We start from the raw sequence: 25,424 nt of genomic DNA on the forward strand, positions 1-25,424 counted from the left end.
GTATACGGAATGTGATTTTCTGTCATATTCTATGCTAACTCGCATAAATTAGTAAGAGCCTGACATGTGGCTTAGTGACAGACTGCTTATCTTGTTTGTATGAGGCCCTGGAATTGATCCCTGGTACCACAAAACAGCAACAACAAAAGAATGCATACTCTTAGTGGAATCGGGAGTCTTGGGAGTTTAAACAAAAGGATGCCATGCTACCAGTCTGGGGCCTGAGAGAGCTCAGAGGACTGGAGCACAGGGCCCCAGGTTTGATCCCCAGCATCACATGCTACCCCCTAGCACTCTATCAAGAGCCGCTCCCTGCAAAGAAGGAACAAGTAATAGGATAACATTTAAACTATATGATATCCATAATCCCGCCTGCACAGCAGAACCTGGCAAGCTACCCGTTGCGTACTTGATATCCCAAAAATAGTAACAGTGATGGTCCTCATTCCTCTGACCCTGAAAGAGCCCCCAATATGCCATCGGGCTACTCTAGCACATGACAGGGACGAATGGAGACATTACTGGCACCCACTCAAGCAAATCGATGAACAATGGGGTGATAGTGATAGTGACAATCCATGTTATCATATTTTTTAAGTGTAAGAAAAATGTACTTTCAAAATTGTGATTTGGGGCTGGAGAGACAGCACAGACAGAAAAACACCTGCCTTGCATACTCACCCCAGTTTGATCCCCAATCTCGGTGATTCCCTGAGCACTGCCAAGTGTGATCCCGCCCCCCCCCCCCCAAAAAAAAGTGATTTTATGGAACTGGAGAGATAGTACAGAGCTAAGGTGCTTGCCTGTATGTGACTGACTCAGCATGCTATATAGTCCCCCGAGCACTAGGAGTGACCTCTGAACATGGAGCCAGGAGTAACCCTTGAGTACTGCTGGGTATTGCCCCCAGATCCCGAAAGAAAAAAATAAAAATAGACTTTTTGTTTATCTGGATTTCTTTTTTCTTTTTGGGTCACTCCCAGCCATGCTCAGGGGTTACTCCTGGCTCTGCACTCAGAAATTACACCTGGCTGTGCTTGGGGGACCATACAGGATGCCGGGGATTGAACCTTAGTGGGCCACATGCAAGGCAAACACCCTACCCACTGTACTATCACTCTGGCCCCTGTTTATCTCTTTTAAAGATGGTTTAGTGTTGGGGCTGATGAGATCTTCTTGAAACCTATTTCATCCTTCAAGCATGTCTAGGAGGAATGTCTGAGGGCAGAACCAGGAGTAAGCTCTTGAGTGCTGCTGGGTGTGTCGGGGGGGGGAGAGAGAGAGAGAGAGAGAGAGGGAGGGAGGGAGGGAGGGGCAGTTAGTGTTTAGAAAATTATATTAGTCACTTCATACCAAAGTAGGGAGAGAAGAATCGTAGACTTAAAGCGAGAGAGAACTATAGACTTTCAAGAGACATGGACTAGTGTCTCTTTAATGTGAATCTTTTTAGAGTCAGGGATCAAGTCCAGAGAGGGTTGTGCCTGACCAGTTACATGCCATTTAGTGAAGAGGGTGGTTTGCAATCCCATGCACTCACTTGATCTTCTCTCCCTTGTATCCACGGTGGCCTTTCTCCAATACTGTATTGTGTATTCAAAAAATAAAATACGAAAGGCCTCAGTGGGCCTCTCCCCTGCCTCCTGTGTTAGGTGATCTCGGGACACTTTCCCTACCCTAGGGAGGCCAAGGGCAATGGGCGGACAAAGGAGGGAATAAGGAGCAGGCTGGTTGGTATTAATTGCAGTTTATGCCATCTCGAGTCTCCATTCTCCTCTGATTCTCCTTCTGCTTCTGATTCTCCCCCATGATCTTCTCTCCCCCGATCCCCCTCATCCTCCTTTTGGATCCTGCTCCTTCATTCTTCTCCTTCCTGCTTCTACCTCCCCCAGCCCACTCTTACAGCCTTAGTTAAATCCCAAAGCATGAGGGGTTGGGGTAACAATTATACATAGGTATCATCATACAATCAATGGATATAAGGTCCCTTCCCTCAGGGGAAGCTTCTTCTAGGACAGACACTCACCCAGCAAGACAACTGGCCTAAGGGCAAAATATGGGTGTGTTTCTCCTCTCCTTAGTCCAACAAACATATAAACAGTCAGAGATACAATCTGCTTATAGGATTGCTCTCCTGGGGCCATCTCGCTATAGGTCTCAGACTACAGTGCTCAGGCCAGATTAGTCTTTCCTAATCCTAGCAGGGTCCTAATCTCATTGTTACTTTTTGTATCATGACAGCATTTGTCCGTGACCATGCTCTTAACTTACAGTTAAGTACTGTGGCGCTTTGGCCAGGCCCATTTCAATGCCAAGGTAGCTCACAGCTTGCCATGGGTCCATTCAGTCCCTCGTCGGAACCCTGCTTTTGGGGTGCTAGGAACTAAGGGCAGCTGAGGCTTAAGTCAAGAAAGCAGATGCCCAGGAGTGAATATTATTCGGAGTCAGTTAACTCCCAAGTTACAAAAGGATAATATTAACTGTCTTCCTGTGTCTATACAAAAGGGACATAAGAGAAAGAGAAAAGCAATATTTCATTCACAAATATAAAATCATAGATTTCTGAGGAATCTGACCTTTACAAGTTAATTAACAGAGTCTGATAAAGGGGAAAAAGGTGATAGACTGGTTGGATTAGAGAGCACAGAGAAGTTACGGATAAGCAAAGGAGTGCGAGTGACTTGGAAGCACTGTGATGGGTGTAAACCGATAAATCTAAGCTCCCTGTAGCAAGGGAGAAAGGACAAACCATTGTTATCCTACACTATATATATGATCTTTGCATTTAAGGTTTTGACTTTTTTTTTTTCCTTAATGTAGGCACAAAGGTAGGACTGAAGACCAAAACAGAAGATTCTGGTGCAAATTCTCAGGTAGGCCACTTCTCATGCAAACTCTCAAGTGGATAACTACAGTGAAAGCCAGGTTTTTAACTTTGAGATAAATATTAAAGAGAATTGTCCACAGAAGTGTTATTTTTTAATTTATATTGCAATTCATATTTCTTTTTTTTTTAAATTTTTATTTATTTATTTATTTTGCTTTTTGGGTCACACCCAGCGATGCTCAGGGGTTACTCCTGGCTCTGCACTCAGGAATTACCTCTGGCGGTGCTCAGGGGACCATATGGGATGCTGGGAATTGAACCCGGGTCGGCCACGTGCAAGGCAGACGCCCTACCCGCTGTGCTATTGCTCCAGCCCCGCAATTCATATTTCAATGTGCATATTGCAGTTCATATTTCAGTTCATATTGCAATTTGGAATAAAGAATTAAATAGAATAAAAAATTAAATGCAATTTGGAATAAAGAATTAAATGGTCAATATCTTTATGGTATATAAATCTCATAGAAATGTTTCAGAAAAACATGTAAGTCTTTAGAGAAAAGAAGAAAAAGAAATCTTATTAGAGATAAAAGAGACAGTGCAGGTTGTTGATATTTTTAAAAAGATATTTGAGGACCAGGGAGATAATACTGTTGGCCAGGGTGCTTTCCTGTACCCAATATGGTCCCCCGAGCCATTCAGGAATAATCCCTAAGTGCAGAGCCAGGAGTAAACCCCATTGTGTGTGTGTGTGTGTGTGTGTGTGTGTGTGTGTGTGTGTATGTTATGCAGAAATTGCCTTATAAAGCAGCATATAAATAACCATCCATTGCTAACATTCTGTCAAATTAACAAAGATTAACAAATGTGCAGTAAAACTGAAAAGCAAGAAAGTAATCTCAAGAGTGTTTAAAAAAAGAGTGGGGCTTGAGGTTGGAGCAATAGCACAACGAGTAGGGCATTTGCCTTGCATTCAGCCAACCCCGGTTAGATTTCCAGCATCCCATATGGTCCCCTGAGCACCTCTAGAGGTAATTATGAGTGCAGAGCCAGGAGTACTGTGCATCATCAGGTGTGACCCACAAAGCCAAAAAAAAAAAGTGGGACAGAGATTTAGTTCGAGGCTTAAGGTGTTTGCCTTGCATGCGGCCAACCTGGATTTAATCCTCAGCACTGCATGTGGTCCCATAAGATCACAGGAGTGACCCTGGAACACAGAGCCAGGATTTGCTCTGAGCACAGCTAGGTGTGGCCCCCATACCAAAGTAAATTAGTTAATAACTTTTTAAATATAAATGGGAAACTATGGCCTGGAGAGATGGCTCTGAGGGCTGGAGTGTGTCTTTGCATCCAAGAAAGAGTCTAAGGTTTGAGCTGTCACCACACTGTTCCCCCAGCACTGCTGGGGATACACCTCAGCATCCCTTGGCTGTGGCCTCCACAATAAATAAACAAATAAATACATTTTAAAAGAAAATAAAGCTTAATAATATGAAACTATTACCCAAGGCCAGGGAAAATAGGTCAGGAGGACTGGTGTCAATGGATGGAAATTACCACAAGGGTGTGAGAGGTGGAGGGTAGTTAGGATAGAGGAGGACCCATTATGACATTAGTTGGAGGTGATCACTCTGGACAAGAACTGAATGTTGAAAGTAGGTAAAGGGATATACATAATAACCTTTTGCATCTGTATTGCAAACCTCATTTTAGGTATGAGAGAGAGAAAACGGAAGAGAAGGAGAGGTGTCTGCCATAGAGGCAGGCTGGTGTGGGCTGTGTTTTAGGGGAATGGGGGTACTGGAGATATTGGTGCTGGGAAGTTACACTGATGGAGGGATGGGTGTTGGAACATTGTATGACTGACACCCAATCATGAAGAGCTTTGCAATGCTCTATCTCATGATGAGTCAATAAAATAAAAAATTATATTTCTTTTTTTTTAATTAGTGAAACACCATGAGGTACAGTTGTAGACTTACAAATTTTTGTGCTTGGGTTTCAGTTATACAATGATCAAGTACCCATCCCTCCACCAGTACCAAATAGGAGAATAAAATAAAAAATTAATATTAAAAAAATTTTAAAGAAAGTAAAGTTTATTACTATTCCTATACTAATATTTTTTCCTACCTTAAATTTTTTTTAAGATAAAGCTTTACTAGCCATATTAGTTGATTCATTATAATAGGAAAAAACTGAAAACAAATATGGCCCTTTTTGGGAGAATGTTCTGAGGCCATGCAAAACTAAATCTGTAAAGTAAAAGGCATGAGTGAAAAACTTATAGGAAATTGAATAAATAGCAATTAAAAAAATCTAGAAGGAATGTATTTAATCTGTACATGTAATGTTCAATTGCCTGTGGGCAGTTAGGTTATAGGTAGATAGATTTTTTTTCTCCGTTCATTATATACTTCCTGACTTGCTGAATGTTTTGAAACATTTGTACTCTTTTTGTAAGGGAAAGAGAAAATTTAGACTAAAATTAGCACATGTAGAACTTGATTTTGGAAGCATTTTAACTAAATAGTAGTGTGAGTTTCTGTTGTTTTCTGTGATGTTTCTGAAGGTAAGCTTGATGGGGTCATTGTCAGATTGTCAGCAAATTGAACTTTACATGTATCTTAATTCTTTTATCCCTACCTCTGCAGTTGCCTGCACTTCTTGGTAGTGATCACCTTCCTTTCTGCCTGTCTATCTTCCTGACTGTCTTCTTGCCTAGTTCCTACCTGCCTTCCTTCCTTCTTCCCTCCTTCTCCATCAAGCTCAGGTCGCCTGCATGCTTGTCATGTACTTTACCACTAAGCCACATCTCTGCCGCAATGAGTACCATTCTCTCTGGTTTTTCAACTGCAGGAGCAAGATTGCTATATTTCAGTGGTTCGTTTACATGATTTGTTGTATTGTTTTATAAGCCATCAGTTGTTGAGAGTGAGATGTGCAGGCATGGTGCTAAGTGTTCTCCATGCATCATCTCAGTTCAGCTCCACAGCCAGCAATCAAAAGATTAGAATCTTGCCCAGTGTCACTCAGCCGGGAAGTGGCAGGATTGGCTCTGGAGCCTAGGCCTGTCTGACCTCAGGACATTGCTCTTAGCTTTGTTCCTTCCTCCCATCCTGAGCGACTTAAACATAGAATTCCCATTCACACTTGGCAGACACACCTCATCATAGACCACAATCTTCTTATTATGTGTTAAAGATAAAAGCTCCATGTAGAACTTCTCGATTTCTCTTTCATCATAATGAGATGTTGGTGCGTAGACAACGAAGATAGAAACTGCAGGCAGTGAGCCACATCTATTCAAATGTAAACGTCCGATTCGGGTTGTTAGACATTCGAATGAATCAATGCTCTTGGCCAAGTTTGTGTTGACAAGGACACCGACGCCTCCAACACCTCTTTTATCGCATGTTCCGAGAAACAATTCTTCTCCAGTGTCAAAAACGGCATGGTGAGATTCGTGCTTTCTTGTCTCGGTCAAACCAATGATGTCATACTTGATCATTCGCGCTTGTACCATCAGGTCCTCGATGGATGCATCTGATGCTAGCGTACGTGCATTGAATGTACAGACGATCATTTTTGTCTTCCTTCGTAGTGGCAGCCTAGGTCGGCCTTGAGATTTTGTCGGCCTCTCCTTTCTCATCCTTCTCAGTGCTGCCATGTCGGTGAAGCCTTCAGGGTCAGGTGAATGAGACCAGTTGTAGTTCCTGGTTTTGGCATATCGAATACACAGCGAATAGCTTGCCAGGCTCTTCCGTGCGGGCGGAATACTCTTGGTAGCTTGCCAGTCTTTCCGAGAGTTCTATAAAGAAGACCACACCTTCTACAAGATCATTGTGGGTGATTTTAATGCAAAGATAGGACCGAGAAGATCAGCTGAAGAACTTCACATCGGGACCCATGGCCTAGAATGGAACGAACAGGGTGAGAGACTGTCTGAGTTCATCATGTCGACCAAGACCATTCATGGTAACTCACAGTTCCAGAAGGCAGAATCTAAACGATGGACATGGGAGTCTCCCGGTGGATGACTCCACAACGAAATAGACCACATCATATTCAATCGACGGTTTTGCCTGACCGATGTCGCTGTTGTCCCAAAATTTCGAACGGGATCGGACCACCATCTCCTTCGTGCAAAATTCTACTTCACAGAGCGGGGAGAAAGGGCTGCAAAGTTCAAAAAGAGAACTCCCAGAATGACCACCAACTGGGAACTCTTTGGTACTATTGCGGCAACATGGGAAGATGCCATTGTTGACAACATTGACGAGGAATACGATCGACTGGTTCAGCACCTCCATGAATGTGCTAGGAACGCCAAGAGAGAGATAGCCACAAAAAATCGCCTATCTTCGAAAACTCTTGAGCTAATTCGCCAGCGTGGTTTGGCGCATGCCTCAGGCAACCGCAAGCTAACGTCCGAGCTCGCAAAGCAGTGCAGAGATGCGATCAAGGAAGACCTCAAAGAGAGAAGAGCAGAAGTACTGGTAGATGCGGCAGAAGCCGGGAAAAGTATTCGTAACGCCCGCCTGTCCTTCGCCAACTATAAGACTAAGATAACTGCCCTCCGACGTCCTGATGGATCCATCACATCCTCCAGAATGGCAATGGAGAAGATTATCCATGACTTCTACTCAAATCTCTTCGATAGCCATGTCCACTTGCCCACATACCAAATTCCACAGGATGGATATGTCGTTCCCAACGTTCTCCCTTCCGAAATCCGACACGCCATTTCGTCAGTAAAGAAACAAACAGCACCCGGCCCAGACAAGGTCAGACCTGAACACCTGAAGAACCTGCCGTCAGTACTCATCAATACACTGGCTCGGCTCTTCACTCGCTACCTGTCTGAATGCAAGGTTCCGTCCCAATGGAAAACCAGCAGGACCGTACTACTGTTCAAGAAGGGAGACATCCATGACATTGGCAACTATCGCCCCATCTGCCTATTGTCTGTCATCTACAAGTTGTTCACTCGAGTCATCCTAAATAGGATTGGCAGAACACTAGATGAAGGACAACCATGCGAGCAAGCAGGGTTCCGCAAAGGATTCAGCACCATCGACCATATCCACACAATAACTAAGCTCATTGAGGTTTCTCGGGAGTTCAAGATGCCGCTCTGTTTAACGTTCATTAATTTAAAGAAGGCCTTTGATTCTGTTGAGATGGAAGCGGTCATTGAAGCCCTAGCCAATCAGGGCATTCAAGCCCAATACATCAGGATCCTCCGTGAGCTCTATTGCGGATTCACTACCAGGATCTCACCATTCTACAAAGAAGTGATCGTTGATGTCAAGAGAGGGGTGCGGCAGGGTGATACCATTTCACCGAAACTCTTCAGTGCCACCCTCGAGAACATCATGCGACGACTGGAATGGGAAGGAATGGGAGTGAAGATAGATGGTCGGCAACTACACCACCTCCGCTTTGCTGATGACATTGTTTTAATAACACCAAACATCAGCCAAGCGGCACAAATGCTGGCTGACTTTGACCGTGAGTGTGGAAAGGTAGGACTACAGCTGAATCTTACGAAGACAATGTTTATGAGAAACAGCCTTGTTCCTGATGCCCCATTCGCTCTCAGTGGAACGACCATCTCAGAATGCAACAGCTATGTGTACCTAGGTCGAGAGGTCAACATGACAAATGACCTGGCACCCGAGCTGCGCAGGAGGAAGAGAGCGGCTTGGAACGCTTTCAAGAGCGTCGAAGAAATAACTAAGAGGACGAAGAACCTCTGGCTCCGGGCACATCTCTTTGATTCCACTGTTCTTCCTGCATTAACATATGCCTCAGAGACCTGGGCCCTATGCAAACAAGATGAGAACGCTATTCAGGTCTCCCAAAGAAGAATAGAAAGAGCTATGCTTGGAATATCACGTTTCACTCAAATGAGAGAACGAATCCGGAGTTCTGACATCCATCAACGATCAAGACTCAGGGACGCTGTCTCGTTTGCCAAGGTGTCAAAAATCAGATGGGCTGGTCACGTAATGAGATTTAAAGACGACCGCTGGACTAGAGCTGTTACCGACTGGATTCCACGGGATGTCAAAAGACCGCGTGGCCGCCCACCTACCAGATGGTCAGACTTCTTCGTCAAGATCATGAACGATCGGTTTGAGGCCCTTCATGTTCCCGGAGCGAACAGATGCCATTGGGCTACACTAGCACGCGACAGGGACAAATGGAGACGTTACTGGCGCCCGCTCGAGCAAATCGACGACTAACGGGAAGTTAAGTGATTAAGTGATTAAGTGAAGGATAAAAGCATTTATGTTGGAGTGTTGCATCATACTAACCCACATTTGTGTGCTTATTCTGCCAGCCTTAGGGCCATCTACGTCTGAAATGAAAAGTACAATTAATAAAATCATATGCCCTGGGACTTGATAGCTTCTAAATCAAGTAATGACCTGGGAATGAGCAGACTGTCCATTTGGGTTTGGTTTGGTTTTGGCACCACACTTGGCAATGCTCAGAAATTACTCCTGATCTCCGGGATCACTCCTAGCAGTGCTTGGGGAACCTTATAAGATGGGAACTGAGCCTGGGTTGACTGCAAACAAGGCAAGCACCCTTACCCACTGTACTGTCTCTCCATCCCCTGCCCTTTCTGATCCTCCTAATTTAGGTCAAGGGAGAGTGTCACCGACAACAGCTTAACTTTACCAGGAGTTCCCATAGTGTCATAAATACTATGCATATAAATACTATGTCCTCTTTCCTAATTTTTAAATGCAGCTAATCTTAATTTAATAACTAATAGATCTTAGCTAGACAAATGGTTTTTTTTTTGCCTAAGTATTACTTATCCATTATAAGCAGAAAGGCCACAAATGCTATCATAAATATCTTTAAGAAATATATATTTTTTAAAAGTCACTAAAATTTTTCTTTCTGAAACTTGATGGCAACAAAAACTGTTGGTTGATTGAAAGACTTCAGGCTTTGAAACCTTATGTTCCTTTAAGACAGGTTGTTCCCACTACTTTGTAGCTTTATAGAAGTCAATCTTACATAAAACCTCATGTTTCTTACCAAACTTCTGATTTGTAACAGGATAGCAGTGTATCTGGAGAATGGTGTGAAGCTCTTCACAGCTTCGTGGCAGAGACCAGCGACGACTTATCCTTCCAGAGGGGGGACCGGATCCTCATCCTCGAGCGCCTTAACTGTGACTGGTACAAGGGCAGACTGCGCAGCAGGGAGGGCATCTTTCCAGCAGTCTTTGTGCGCCCCTGCTCAGGTATGTTAACTACATGAAGTGAGTCCCAGACTTGGGAGAGATGATCAGCAGGTCCTTGAATAAGGCTGGGTTTTTTTTCTACATTTTTGGGGGCGGGTACAGGTGGGGGAGCACACCCCTGAGTGTGCTCAGGGCTTACGCCTGGCTCTGCACTCAGGAACTCGAGGAACCATGTGGGGTACCAAGGTTGAACCCAGGTCGGCTCTGTGAAACGCAAACATCTTACCCACTGTAGTATCTCTCAGGCCCCCAAGGCTGTTTGAATTTTTTTTTGTTGAGAAAAAAATCCACCCTTTCCCTGTCACCATCTGTTTGGAGTTTGCGTTTTCTCTCTGTGTCTGTGTGGCTTTTCTCTGAGTACTCCAGTTGCCACCCCCCCCCCCAAATTTCAGGATTGTGCACGAGTCTTTCTGGCGAGTTTCAGTGGTTCCCACTGGAGCAAGTTAGGTATGATGTGCCCTGCCTGTGATGGAAGAGCCTTCTTGTGCAGGCACAGGATCCACAGTTGGAATAAGCGTGCTGGAAAAATATAAACAAATGAATGTAAGCAAATGATTATTGAATAATTAAAGTGTTTGCAGGGGCAGAGTGATAGTACACTGGGAAGGGCACTTGCCTTGCATGTGGCCAGCCCAGGTTCGATCCGCAACACGCCAAGCCCTGCCAGTAGTGATTCCTCAGCACAGAGCCATGGGTAAGCCCTGAGCACTGCCAGGTGTGGAAAAAATAATAATAAAAAAAAACTAAAGTGTCTTTGGTCTTTATTTAGAAGTTTAGTAATATTTTTGTGACCTGAAATATACCATAGGAAGTTGCTTGCATCACTTAGCCTTTGTTAAAACTGGTTTTGTGAGCATTTGCTTAAAGTTGCCATTCACAAGAACCTGCCAACATGATGTAACACTGACATTAAGCAAAGAGTTTTCTTGTATTCCTGTTCCCTTTGGACATGCTCAGTTTAAGTTATTTGGTTCTTTTCCACTTTAAGGTTTTTGCTATAGTCAAAAGAGCTGATTTACAAAGTTATGCAAAATCTTTTTGTAAACTTGGTTGGATTAGCAGTGGGGAGGGGGCCTAACTACAGGCCTCAGAGCTAGTTCAGAGGACTGAGAGTTTGCTCTGCAGGGGAGGGGGCTTCGTTCAGTCCCAAGCACAGCACGGTCCCCAAGCTCTTGAGGTAGCTCCTGAGGACAGCTGGGTGTGGCCCAAAAGACAAAAAGAAACAAGAAAAGCCTTCACTTACAATGGCCACTTTCATCCATTACAGTATTTTTCTGCTAGGAGATCATCTATCATCTTCTTGAAAGTGAAATTCAAAATTAATCACAAAATTTCTGAGAATGACAAAGGAATTTCCTAAAATGTTAGATTTGTGTTTTAATTCTGTGCTGTTCTATTTATTTGGATTTTGGTATCTTTACAGCTGAGGCAAAGACGACGTCTACTTTAGCATTGAAGGGGAGGAAAGCCAAAGCCTTATATGATTTCCATGGAGAGAATGAAGATGAGCTTTGCTTCAAGGTCAGACTGTGTATCTTTTTTTAACTGCAATAGACAGCAAAAAATCTTGAAATGGCTTCCAAAGAAAAGTAGAATATCTAGTGGAATGCTGATTATTAGCTAAGAATGAATAGATCTCTGACCATAAACCTAAGAGAATTAAAGGATGCGAATAGGGTAAATGTAATCATTAGAAAGGCACTTAGATACTTAAGGAAAACCTTATTGGCTTGATAGACCCACATTCCCAGAACTAATTCCTTATTCCAAGTCCTTATGCTATCATTGATGGTGTCAGTCTCAGTGATGCTGAAGTTCCCATGGTGGCTGCAGTAATGGATAACTCTGTCCATGGCCCCTGTGGCCTGCATCTGTAATGTCTTACCAACTGGTATAGCAGTCAGGTAATACTTGCTACAGGCAGACCCAACAACTCTTGTCCACAAATACACTGACTGGAGACCAGTGAGTTAGTACAGCAAGTGGGGCCTTGCATATGGCTGACCCAGCTTTGATCCCTGGCACCACATATTGTCCCCCAAGCATCGCTAGCGGTGATTCTGGAGCACAGAGCCAGGAGTAAGCCCTGAGCACTGCTGAATGTTGCCCAGAAACGTAGTATAAAATGATGTTATTTTCAAGCAATACAAAATAAATGACTCAGCATCTGCCTTTTGGGCTAGCTTGGGTGGTGGTGGGAAAACTCAAAATAATTAATGGTGGCGGGAAGGTTTAATGGTGGTGGGGTTGGTGTTGAAATTTTTTTTTTTAATCTCTTTGTCTTTTTTATTTTCTTTTTGGGTCATACCCAGCGATGCTCAGGGATTACTTTTGGCTCTGTACTCAGGATTCCTCCTGGCGGTGCTCATGTGGGAAGCCAGTGATCAAACCCGGGTCTGTCGTATGCAAGGCAAACACCCTCCCTACTGTACTGTGGCTCCGGCCCGGTGTTTAAATATTGAATGTAAGCAATTACTGTGAACAACTCCTTGAAAATAAAATGCAAACAAACAAAAATGATGTTATTTTGAGCTGGAGCGATAGTACAGCAGGTAGGGCACTTGCCTTGCATGCAGCCAACCTCGGTTCGGGGACCTTCCATATGTTCCCTCCAAGCACCATCAGGAGTAATTCCTGACTGGAGAACCAGGAGTAACTCCTGAGCATCGCCGGGTGTGGCCCCATAACAAACAAACAAAAAAAGATGTAATTTCTAAAAATATATTTCTCAGACAAAATTGTAAATTGGTAACCCTACGCCAGTTCCTTTTTAAAAAGATTAAAAAATTCTTGATCCTGAAGTTTTGAATGTTTGGAATTAGTCTAGTACTTTTAGTTCTCCAGTCAGTGACTCAGAGGTCTTTCCTATTGTTGTTTTTTGTTTATATGGGGGTGACATCGGGTGGTACTTGGTGGCAGCTGCCCAGCGTGGTGCTCTGGGACTCTGTGGTGCTGGGAATCAAATCCAGAGCCTCACACATTCAAGGCAAGCACTGAGTATACTCCCACCCCCAAAGTCTGATCCCTTTGTCTTTACGTAAAATGTTACTGAAAGTGAATTAACTGCATTTAAAATTTTGGGTATGTTATTTTGGCCTTCATTTAAGATAAACAATAATTTAAGATAAATTTTTTAAATTCACAATATTTTCCAGAAGATAGATTTTTTTTTCTATAATAACTGACTAAAAACAAGATACTTCTGGAGTTTTTAAGAGATTCTTCACTACTTGCAGCATTATTAATAACATTATTAATAAAATAATCAATAAAAATTTTTTCTTAGCCCTCATAAAACTGATGTGGTATGAACCATCACTTTAAAAAAAATAGTTTTGGGGCCAGAGACACAGTATAGTGGGTAAGGTGCTTGTCTTGCATATGGCGGACCCTGGTTCTATTCCTTTACTGCAGATGGGCCCCCCCACACACAGCCCATCCCCATGCACAGAGCCAGGAAAAATAAAGAGGATGAGAGGAAAGAGAGTTTTAATAAGGCATTATGGTATACTTTAGGAACCAGAAGAAACTTATTTTTTGAAAAAAAAAATTTGGTTAAGATTGTCACAGAATAAATGAAATTAATGACTTTTAATGATCAACATTCTTTTCGATTCTATTTTCATAAAGTAGGCCTTAAATCCATCAAATCATTTTCCCAGAAGGCAATGTACAAGGGCTACAAATAAATCCATTCAATCTGATTCTTTTTCATAGTTGAGCTAACATGGTTGCAGTGGTGGTGTTAACATTTGTGCTTTTGGTGTACGGAGGCACTGTTGGCCATCACCAAAATGCTGCAGAGCCTCCACTTCTGTCCTTGTATCACTTCCAGTCTGCCTTTTCCTCCCCCATCGCCCCACATCTTAGTAAACTCTGTTCTGTGTTCAAAAGTCCCAATTTCCATTCCAAGAATTAACTAGTTTCTAACATAGCACAACATGGTTGGATATTGTTTCTATATGTAACACATATGAATGATAGCACGAGCCAGGAAAGAGTAAGCCCTGAGTACAACCAAAGCCCCAAAGTTGGAATTAGAAAAATCATAGTAATATATATACACATATATATGATGATAATAGTATCCTTGGGGCCAGAGAGATGGCAGGAAGGATGATGGCAGAGTCCCAGATCTAGTCCCAGCACTGCCTGGTCCCCCATGCACTACTGTAACACCTGTACACTGCTGAGTATGACCCCAAAAAAACAAAATGACAGTACCCTCCTCTAAGACTATGGTGTTGTTTAATTCCTGTAAAGTACACAGACTAGAACAAGACATTCAGCAAATACATACTTTATACTTACTTTCTCATCTCAAAGTCTTTGCTGAAGTGTCACCTGCAGTGGGACCTTCCCTGGCTGTCCTAATGAGATGCCAATCCCATTGTTTGGGTTTCCTCAGCTGGCTTTGTCTTTCTTCTTCTCACGCTAGGATGATGTCTTTATTCAGTGTCATATGTACAGTGCCTGGAACAGTAGCTAACACAGAGTGAATAGTCAGTAAATAATTGTTAGATGGAAAACAGTAGCTAGCTTTGTTCTTTATTCAAGAAGAAGTTTTGATTAGGGGGTGAATTGGGGGTGCACAAAACATAAAATTGCAATGAGGCAAATGAATGGGCTTTGAGGAAACGAGGAATACAAGCAAATGCAGAATTAGGTATAGACTGTCTTTGTGATATATCATCTCTTAACACATCAAGACAAGTGAGTTGTGAAGAGAGTATCCTGCTTCATGTGAGCTGTGTTTACAGTGTTGCCACTGCAAATGGACCGGGCACTAGTCCAGGTCCTTGGCATCTTGAACAAAGAATTGAGTAAGACACATGAAACAGCAGGTAGAGAAAGGATTTGTTAGAAAGTGACAGTACATTTTATAAAGCAGATCTGGTGAGCAGAGTGGCTCAAGGCCCAGGGGACATATTTCAGGGTCTTTTTAAATTAAGTCTTGGAGGGGAATGTCCAGCATGATGTTGGGGTGATATATTGGGTTGTGGGGGACTTTTGGTGAGTCTTCATTGGGGCATGCAGGTTGGGCGACAAGAACTCCTAGGGACCATTGTTAATCTCAGTGGTCCCCTATCTGCTGGCAGTGACAACATGAAGAGCCTGGGAGGAGTGTGGCCACCCTACTTGCAGCCTGCTGAGAAGTACCAGACTGACAGTTGGTGGTCTTTCCATTGTCCTTGTTCCCTCTCTATTCTGCCTACATCAACAGTCAACTCAAACTAATCACTGTTTCCACTTCCACTCTTCTTACAGGCTGGAGATATAATAACAGAGCTGGAATCTGTAGATGATGACTGGATGAGTGGAGAACTAATGGGAAAATCTGGAATATTTCCCAGAAACTATGTTCAGTTTATACAAGTCAACTGAAGGTGAAGTTTGACTGTCTTCCGTGGCCCAAGAACTCACTTGAACTATATCACTTTGACTATCAGATTTGTTTTTTGCACTATTTTTTTAAACTGAAAGAAATATCTATGCTGTACGTGGTACACTAGACTTTTCTGAGAGCAGAAAACATCTAGAACTTGTTAGCTTTCATTCCGATTAGAAAAGCACCCATGGAAACCCATGAGAACATCAAGCAGGATTAGCAAGGCAGACCCACACTCCCCCAGGGAAGCAGCTGGTGGCGCCGTAGCATGGGGAGGCTTACAGGCAGAAGTTGCACTTGGACATCCATTCCCATCAGCACACGGAAATTAACCACACTTCCTCACTCTTGACTTTTAGTTGAAAAAGAGGATGTTTGCTATTCTACATGCTTTAACTATCAGGACATGGTTGGTAATTGTAAATTCATTTTTGATATTCAAATTAAACTAAACAGCTTGAGCACATCATCCTTATTACCAGGGTAGATCCTTGCTTCAGGAGGAGCTAGTTTATTGACTGACAGGAAACTTTGCAATCACGGGGTGAGTCGGCTCACTCTCACCAAACTCTCTGTATGTTGCTGTTTCCCCTTTGTCCATGAATTTGAAGGGGTCTGAATTTGATGAATCTGGGTCAAAGAACCAGAACGGTCCTGAATTGCCTTGCTAACACAACTAACTCTTCCACACACCTGCTGTACTTATTTCTTTCTTCCATGTATACTTTATGTTAACAGGGTTATTAGAATGCACATTTTCTGAATCTGCAATCATTCTTTTGACAATTACTGGGACCCAAAGAAAAATTCATTTTCTTTGTGTTACCCCAGTAATACATTAAAGCTGTGTCTTGTTAGAGTGGTACATTATGAATCACACATATTCAGAATGCAGAGCAACTGTTAATATGGAAAACAATGCCAGCCCCACAAAACTCATTTCTTCCCAGTATAATCAGAATGAAAATTAATTTTAGAAGACTGAAGGCTGATATTTTCTTGTTTTTTTTCCCGCTAACTCAGCTCATCCCTACATAATTTTAGAGTAAATAAAAATCCAATTTCCTGATATATATTTTAAGCGTTCCTGGCTTATGACAAAAAGTGGTTCTTCATGTGATTGAATCCATTACAGTTGTGGGCTGCTGCCAGATAGGTTGAAGACAATCTTCCAAAAAGATCAATGGAATAGGATTTCATTGTAAATATAAAACATTTTTTCCAGCAATATTCATGACGTTCTTCTATTGTTAAGAAGACTTTCATATGCCTGGCCACGTTTTAGCTTTTATTGTTGTTTCCCATTGTCCAAACAGTTAGGCAGCCAGTGGTCACCAGGAACACTGCATAAGGGAGATGATTTTACTTTAGAAAGTACATCTTTCAATTACATCAATTACATCTTTCAGTTACATGGCCATATAGGAGCTTTTTTTCCCCTTACATGTTTAGGTAAAGAACATAATAAAATTTTGTCAATATCACTTGAGTAACTTCAGTGACAAATGAATGAATGACTTAAAGCATTAGCCAATTAAATTTCCATTTGCAGCAAGCTGGGTGCGGGAGGGGGTAGTAGGGGAGGTTGGAATAAAATGTGAGGTATATTTCTATGCCTGTGTAATTTTAGCATCTTACAATGAAGATTGTGGAAACCTGGTTTTATTGGAGAAAAATACTCCTCTTAAATTTTGGCTTTCTGTCAGCAGAATGATAAGTGCAATAGTTGTAAATCTACTTGACACTATAATAAACTGAACTTTTCAAATTCCTTTTCTCATGCTAGACTGGGTTTTGTGAGACTACAGGTTGTGTTGTATCTTTTCATCTCCAGTCCTTTGCAGTACTCTCAGTAAAGATTGATTGATTCCCTGGTTGGTTGGCTTGCTGGCTGGTTGGTTGGTGCTTGGGTACATAGATGGACGGATGGATGAGTGGATGAATGGATTAGGAAAATGGATGGATGAAGGAATGGACATGGACAGATGGCTGATAGTCACATAATAATACTAGATTGCATGTCAAAATCTAATCTTTTCTCTTTAATTTGTGGACAAAAATATATATTAAAATGAAAATTAGTTTGTTTTTTCTCTCCTTTGAAGAAGCCCACATTCTCTCTCTCTCTCCCTTCCCTCTTTCTCCCTCTCTCTCTCTCTATCTCCCTCTCCTCTCTCCATCTCCTCTTATATTTTCTCTAAATTTTCCAGTAAAAACTTGTTGCTTCACTAAAAAAAATTTTAGGTATGGGGCTGGAGCGATAGCATAGCAGGTAGGGCGTCTGCCTTGGATGTGGCTGACCCGGGTTCGATTCCCAGCATCCCATGTGGTCCCCTGAGCACTGCCAGAAGTCATTCCTGAGTGCATGAGCCAGGAGGAACCCCTGTGCATTGCCAGGTGTGACTCAAAAAGAAAAAAAAAAATTTAGGTCATTTCACATCATCAAATTGGATCCTCTTTTTCCTTTTTTGCTTGCCTTTTATTTCCCACTCAGTTGACAAGAAGCCATATGTTTCTTGGTATGGGTTTTTTAGGTACTTTCTTTTTAATTTGGTTCCACATCAACTGATGCTTTGGGAACCATGAAATGCCAAGGATTGAACCCTGGCATCCTGCATACAGACATAGAGAACACGTGCTCTTAACTTGTTGATCTATCTCTCTGGACCAGTGCAGGTGCTTTTTTATTCTATATGTTAATTAAGCATGATATTTTTATTCTCAGTGCATTTCATGAGGTAGAAATGTATTTTTCCTTTAAAAATTTTTAGATAAAATGATACCATTCCTTTAAGCCTCTACAAACTACACTCTTGAAAAAATTTTTTATTGTTAAACTAGAGAAATCATTGAATTTGTTCATAACCTTTTGAGCACTAAAATGCAGATTAAAAATGCTCTTTTTTTACATAGAGGGTCGATGTGTCCTTATGCTTCTAGAAATCTCTTGTTTTAGATAGAATCCAAAATATAATGAATATAATAATTCATAATACATTTTATCAAAATGTTTTATAACTGGCATTCCAAGAAACAAAATATCATTCTAACTCTACAGAGTTTAAGCAATCGTCATTTAGATGTGTTCCTTTTCATTTGCAGGACGGGGCTCTGAGTTATTAGGTGGCTCAGGGACCCCACCAGTGATTCTCAGCACCCAGGCCAGTGGGTCAGTGCACAGGCCCGAAGATGCAATGCTTCTTGCCCTGCAATGCCAGGATATCCAGGCCACCTTGGTGGTGCTCGAAGCCTTCAGGGATGCACCCCTTAGTGCTAGGGAGAGGGACAACATGGTACCAGGAATCTAACACTGGTTCACATTCTAGGCATGAGCCCTCATCACTGTGCTATCTTGATGTGTTCATTTTCTTAAGTCTTGAGAAACAGACCTAGAAAAAAATAGTGTTGGGGGGAAAAATTATGGTGGCTATATAGACTAAATATAAATGACATGTTCACTTTGGGATAATCATTAATGTTTTATTCCTTTTGATATCAAATGAACATGGATGAAATGATTCATAATTAAATGCTGTTAACGAATGTCATTGAATAAACCCTTTCAAGAGTGAATATTTTTTCAGATATTATTTTCTGACTTCCTCCGCCTTTCTATTTGACTGTAATTATAGAGGGAAACAAAATAGAGCCTAACTCAGACCACTACCACCATCTAGGGGATTCTCACCAGACTGCATGCTTTTCCTGCCAAACCACAGAAGATCCTCAGCCTGCAGTCTGTAACTGATATGCCCTGTCATGCAGGTATGGCAGAGTATAAAGCAGAAGCCAGCTCTGAAATCCCTGTACAGTTGTTTTCAAATGTATTTTGCTAAAGTGATGTATTTTTCTGCGGTAGTTTAACAAGCAGAATAGATCTTTTTCACTGTAGAAATTCTAACTGCTCAGCCATTTGTTAGCAGACAGAGTTACAGAAACAAATTAAAGCCTTGGGTTTGTTTGGCTTTTGTTTGGAGACCACCACACCCAGCAGTGTTTTGAGAGCTTGTCCTAGCCTTGTTCAGGGGAACATGCAGTTGGGGGATCTCGGGACTCCAGCATGCAGGGCATGTGCTGCAGCCATCTCCTAAACCCCAAAGCCTTACATTAATATCTTTCAAGAAGAAAAATTTCGGGGCTGGAGCAATAGCCCAGCAGGTAGGGCGTTTGCCTTGCACGCGGCCAACCAAGGTTCAATCCCCAGCATCCCATATGGTCCCCTGAGCACTGCCAGGAGTAATTCCTGAGTGCATGAGCCAGGATTAACCCCTGTGCATCACCGGGTGTGACCCAAAAAGAAAAAAAAAAAGAAAAGAAAAATTTCCTGCTTAGTCTCTTTAATGATGTTGCCTCGGAACTGAAGCATAAATTGATCTGTTCATAGGGAATAGGGAGCAGTCCCCCACTTAGAGAATATTCAAATGCTTGGAACATCAGACCTTGAAAAAAAGTGTGTCATAGGGCTCGGTTCTTCATAACAACAGTATTCCTGGACCTAAGTTTTCATACTCATGTACTAAACACCAGTGTTAGCATTTTGTAATGTAATAGGTTGGTCCAATCATTGTTAACCTAATGCATTTATATTACAAAGTCTGGGACAGATTCTGGATTTTCAAAAAGGAATTGTATGCAGTTGATGAATTTTTTTTGCTTTCTATTTTTTTTCCTTCTTGTTTTCGGGCCATACCAGTGGTGTTCAGGGGTTACTCCTTGCAGGTTTGGGGGACCATCTGGGATGCCAGTGAGCAAGCCTCAGACTGCTGTGTGCAGTCGATGCCTTACCCACTGGACTATCTGTCTGGTCCCATTCTTTTTTTTTTAATTTTTTGCTTTTTGGGTCACACCCGGCGATGCACAGGGGTTACTCCTGGCTCTGTGCTCAGGAATCACCCCTGGCGGGGCTCAGGGGACCATATGAGATACTGGGAATCAAACCCGGGTCGGCCACGTGCAAGGCAAACACCCTACCCACTGTGCTATTGCTCCAGCCCCTAATTCTTTATTTTCAATACTGCAAATTAGACACTAGCCAAATAAAATCTTTTCCGTAAATATTGTTTAAAATTCATAATTTATAAGGGAAAATTTACCCACTAGCTGTCTGTTCTCTTTTTTTTTCTCTCTTTTTAAAACGAGTTGACCAACAATCTCAAATTGGCTCATATTTAGCCCTTCACAATTAAAAGGACCAACTACATTGATTTCCGCTAATGTATTCAAGGCTAGCACCTGAAAAGCTGATTTGTTACTTTCTTTAGAGCCTGTGAGCATGTGACCACCGAACCTGAATCTAGTAAAACTCTTTTGTGATAAAATATATATGTTTAATTTTGCTTAAAATTCTTCCTGGGGGCTGGAGAGATGGTCCACAGAGCTGGAATGCATGCTCTGGATGCAGGAGCCCTTGATCTGCTCCCCAGAGCACAGCCTAGTGACTCCTGAACAGCCCACACACACCACACACACTACCACCACCACCACAATCTTTTTTAAAACCCTGCCTTTTAAGAAAATCCTTGCCCATGATGGGCAAGCTCCATTATGTAGTGACCCACATCCCAGCTCTGAGTTCAGAATTTCTCTTCCTTTCCTTTGTGCTGCAATTCCTCTCCGCTTCTCTTCTCTCCTTCCCCTGTCCCCTTTCTTTCTTTCTTTCTTTCTTTCTTTCTTTCTTTCTTTCTTTCTTTCTTCATTTTGTGGTTCTCTCTCCCAGTTTATCTTTGCAGCTTTCTTTTACCCCCTTCCCTCTTTCCCATTCTCATTTCCTAATTAAAAGTATTTACATATAAAAAATTATATTTGTTTTCCAGAGTTACACCTTTTATGTTGAATTTGTTATTTGAGTTCCTGTTACTTCAGAACCTTATCAATATTTGGCTTTGTCAGTGCATTAGTAGTGTTAGTTTAGACATGTAGGGTTATTTCTTTCTTTTAACACAAAATATAGTGCAAACAGGATACTAAGAACTAAATGACACCAGCAGTAATTTATTGACCTTGACTCCAAGACCTTAGCACAAAGACGCTTACTACTCTTCTCAGCATAATGAATTATGAAATTAATCACCCACTAAAAGTTAGCGTTTCAATATTTAAAAGTAAGGAAATATTACTAAAATTTGGAGGCACAACTCAATGCCTCTTTTGCAGACCACAACACCCAAAAGGAGAGAGAGAACACAGGGGATTGCCCTGCCACAGAGACAGGGGGGATGGGGGGATGGGGGTGGGAGGGATATTATCCATGGTGGTGGAAAATGGGCACTGGCGGAGGGATGGGTATCTGATCATTGTATAATTGAAACCAAAGCACAAAAAATTGCAAATCTACAACTGTAAAAAAAAATAAAATAAAGGGAAAAAAAATTTGGAGGCACAAAAATAAGATAAAGAATTTTGAGGCACATCAGTAGGACTGGTTATGTTTTCTTTTTAAAGAAGCATATGAGATACATGGCAAATATTTTTCACACCAGGAATTTGCCTAAAAGTAATTGTGGAAGATGCACAGAAAGCAGCCTGCCCCAGTTTAATGGATGCAGGCTAAACAAACTCTTGGCAGTTATTCAAAATATTTCCTTCATTCCAGAAAAAGCAAGACAGAGCTTTCCTGTTCATTTACCCACATAAACCATACCCCTCAATCCTATGAATATGATGCAAAGGTCGTGCGGTGGGTTGCATTACAGAAGAGGAGTGCTAAGTCTCACACTTTCCTAGTAAGTAGAAACAGTGCAACTCTTTTACTAGGAGGAGACATTACCTCACTCCTTAAGGTTACTCAGTAGGATACAAACACACCCTGAGAAATGGCCCCAGGGACAGGCAGGGGATTAGGTTGTTGGTGCCCAACAAGAACAAGAATATGCAGGAACCTCTGTGCCTCCACAGTTCACTTCTCGGCCTGAGAACTTGCATTCTTTCATGAGTCTATTTCTTTGTCCGCCACTCTGAATAATCTAACCCACAGATGTGTGAATCAAAAAAACTCTGTTTCATGCAACATTTCAACATTTAATTAAGGTTATTATCAGTAAAGACTAGAAACAGCAGATGATGCCAACCAGCTCTGGTCCCAGAATAAACCAACTGTGATTAAATCCAGAGAGAGAAGCGGGACATCTTGTTTGAGGCAGCCACAATGGACTCTAAATTCAGGCTATTCACTTTGACCTGTCCAAGAGAGTGTAAATGATCTGCTAATCTCTGGCATGAGCACTAAGTGGACTGAAAAGCACCCTCCCCAAAGCAGTGACATCTCATAAGCCCCTCCCCGCTTTCCTGACCTTAAAAAGGTACCCTTCACTCTAATCTGGATTTATTGTTAAACCTGATTGGAACTTCTTACATTGATTTTGTTGTCATATGGGCAGTGCCACCAAATACTACCAAATGCTTAGGGGTTTCACTGCCACTTTGATTAGTGCTCTTGGTCATTCAGAATAAAAACATCTTCAGCCAGGTGGAGTCAAGGTTGTATGGGCACGTGAGTTGACACAGTGTCATTTGGGAGCTGCTGCTTCTGATTTCAATCACATCTGAATCATTCTGTTCTAGACTCCAACAGCCACATGAGTTTTCCTGTTTTCCTGGTCACCATCAGAAATGACAGACCATGGACCTGAGAGAGAGAGTAGAGCAGGCAGGGCACTTGCTTGCCTTACATGTGGCCTCCTTAGTTCTATAACTGGAACTACATATGGTCCCCCAAACACTGGCAGGAATGGTCCCTGAATGCAGAGCCAAGAAGGCATGACACCTCGAACACTGAGGCTGAACCCCCTCCCACACACACACACACAAAGACAAACCAAAGAGCAGGTGAGACCATTAACTGCAGCTGTCACTTGATTAGGAGAGTTCTAGAATCAGGGGTAGTAATTTTCAACTAGGAGTCATTTTCCCATTATGTCCGAAGACATTTTATTATGTGGGAGAAAGTGTTACTGGCATCTAGTGGGAGAGGCTAGTAGAACTGCTAATCGTCTCACAGTGTACACAATAGATTATACTGCATATGGGGACATAAAGACAGTACAGGGGGTACGGTGCTTGCCTTGTGTCTAGTAGACCCCATTTCAATCCCCGGCACCTCATGTGCCCACATCATGCCAGGACCACACTCCTGAGTACAGTCAAGAATAGCCCTGAGCATCTCCAGGTGTGGTCCAACTTTTCCCCAGCCCCAGTCTCCACCGAGCATATCAATATGCCAGCGCTGAGAAACCAGAGTGCCTTCATTAATTGCTCACCGTCCCACCATCCAGGGAGATGAGGTGTTTTACTGCCAAAGTGCCAGTGTTGTTCCCATACAAAATTGGTACCTGTGAGAGATCTTTTGTTCTCTATCACCCAGGAATCAACCAGTGAGTGAACCTTTTCTGGGGAGTCCCTTATCCTATGAGCCAATTGCTTTATGCAGGTGTATGAAATAAGGGGTGAGGGTGGTAGCCTCAGAACCCTTTGTAGTGCAGAATGGTGCCAGATATCCAACCATATGGCAAAGAACATGAAGTCATTCTAAGTCTCACTATTGACTGCTGAGTGACCTTTGTTTCCAAAAGTGCCCAAATGGTCTGGATAGATGACACACTAGTTTCAAGGGCTACAATTGTGTGGCCAAAGTCAGTTGACAGGACTGGAATTGCAACATGCAACATTGTGTCAGTAGTGGAGACAGCACATCTAGCCACCCTGGGAAGTTAGTCAGTGTGTATAATACCGCCTCATTTACTGAGAAACAAGTCTGGCACACATGACAGTTCTGAAGGGTGTGCACAGCCCATGATGATGGATGAGATGCTCTACGTATGGGCGATCTGAGTGGTGCAGGCTTGATCAACAACTTACAGTACCAGATCTCAGAGAACTTGCACAGGCATCTTACGACAGACCCAGATAGCTAGCTGCAGTCTGTTTCCTATAACTGAGCCACAAAGAGATGTCTTTCCTTTCTCCATAGCCTTTTGGCTCATGGTGCACAGGCAGTATGCTCTAATTAGCAGCAAAGGAGACTGAGCATTAAGCAAGAGGCCTGATCTACCAGAACGGATCTACCCGAGTTCTGCTCCCTGAGTGGTGACATCCATTTTGGTTCTTGTGCAACCAGCACAGAGACCAAACAATCATGGCCGCACAATTGATACGTTGGCTTGCAGCCTACCATCAGTGGCTTGGTATCCCACTTTAGAGGAGCTCTGTGAAGTGAGGGCCCCTAAGAGTCATAGCAATACTTCAGGTGATGCAGTGGAAGACAGTTTTGAAGAACTGCTCTCACTTCACGAAAAATTCTAAAGCTGCTGCACTCGGGAACACTCCATTCATTCTCTCAAGGAAGAAGTGGGCTGAGGCAGTGTCTGTAACCTCAAAGCATCCAAGAGTGGAGGCCTCCTTTCATGCCCTTACTGGTGACAGAGACAGCAGTTTTTCCTTGACTGCTAGAGGGATTAACTATCTTGAGTCCCAGAAACTTACTGCATTTGTTTGTGCAGGCCCAAGTGTTACTGGCGTTTCTCAAACCAAGAGGGATCTGTTGGTGGAAATGATCAAACCAGTCAGGTCTAACAAGATAGAAAATTCTGACTTAGGGGCTGGTGAGATAGCACAGCGGGTAAGGCGTTTGCCATGCACGCGGCAGACCCAGGTTCAATTCCCAGCATCCACCAGGAGTAACTCCTGAGTGCAAAGCCAGGAGTAAGCCCTGTGTGTCGCCAGGTATGACCCAAAAAGAAAAAAAAAAAAATTCTGACTTATCAGCTGGAAAAAAAGAAAAAAGTTTTCCCATAGGAGTGTTGGAGTGATTTCTTTTTTCTTGTGGGAAGAGGGTGGTAGGCAAGTCAGTTCGGGGGCCTCTGATCTGTATAGTGAAAAGCTTGAACATCAGGAAGAATTGAGTCTTTATATTAAATTCTGGTTCACCCATTTTGGTAGCAAATGGC

At 42.5% G+C, this 25,424-nt stretch overlaps 1 protein-coding gene across 1 annotated transcript in view; it reads left to right on the top strand.

Annotated features, from left to right (window-relative positions):
- Positions 1 to 17,311, top strand: part of SH3D19 (SH3 domain containing 19) — a 199,603-nt gene extending 182,292 nt beyond the window's left edge. The window contains exons 17-20 of the mRNA XM_056119057.1: positions 2,818 to 2,870; positions 9,908 to 10,094; positions 11,518 to 11,615; positions 15,363 to 17,311. Of these exons, the coding sequence (XP_055975032.1) occupies positions 2,818 to 2,870; positions 9,908 to 10,094; positions 11,518 to 11,615; positions 15,363 to 15,479 (455 nt within the window). The 3' untranslated portion in view covers positions 15,480 to 17,311. The remainder of the gene's footprint in view (positions 1 to 2,817; positions 2,871 to 9,907; positions 10,095 to 11,517; positions 11,616 to 15,362) is intronic.
- The last annotated feature ends 8,113 nt before the right edge of the window (positions 17,312 to 25,424 follow it).

Source organism: Sorex fumeus, unplaced genomic scaffold (genome assembly GCF_029834395.1).
Source record: "Sorex fumeus unplaced genomic scaffold, SorFum_2.1 ptg000039l, whole genome shotgun sequence".
Classification (NCBI taxonomy): domain Eukaryota; kingdom Metazoa; phylum Chordata; class Mammalia; order Eulipotyphla; family Soricidae; genus Sorex; species Sorex fumeus.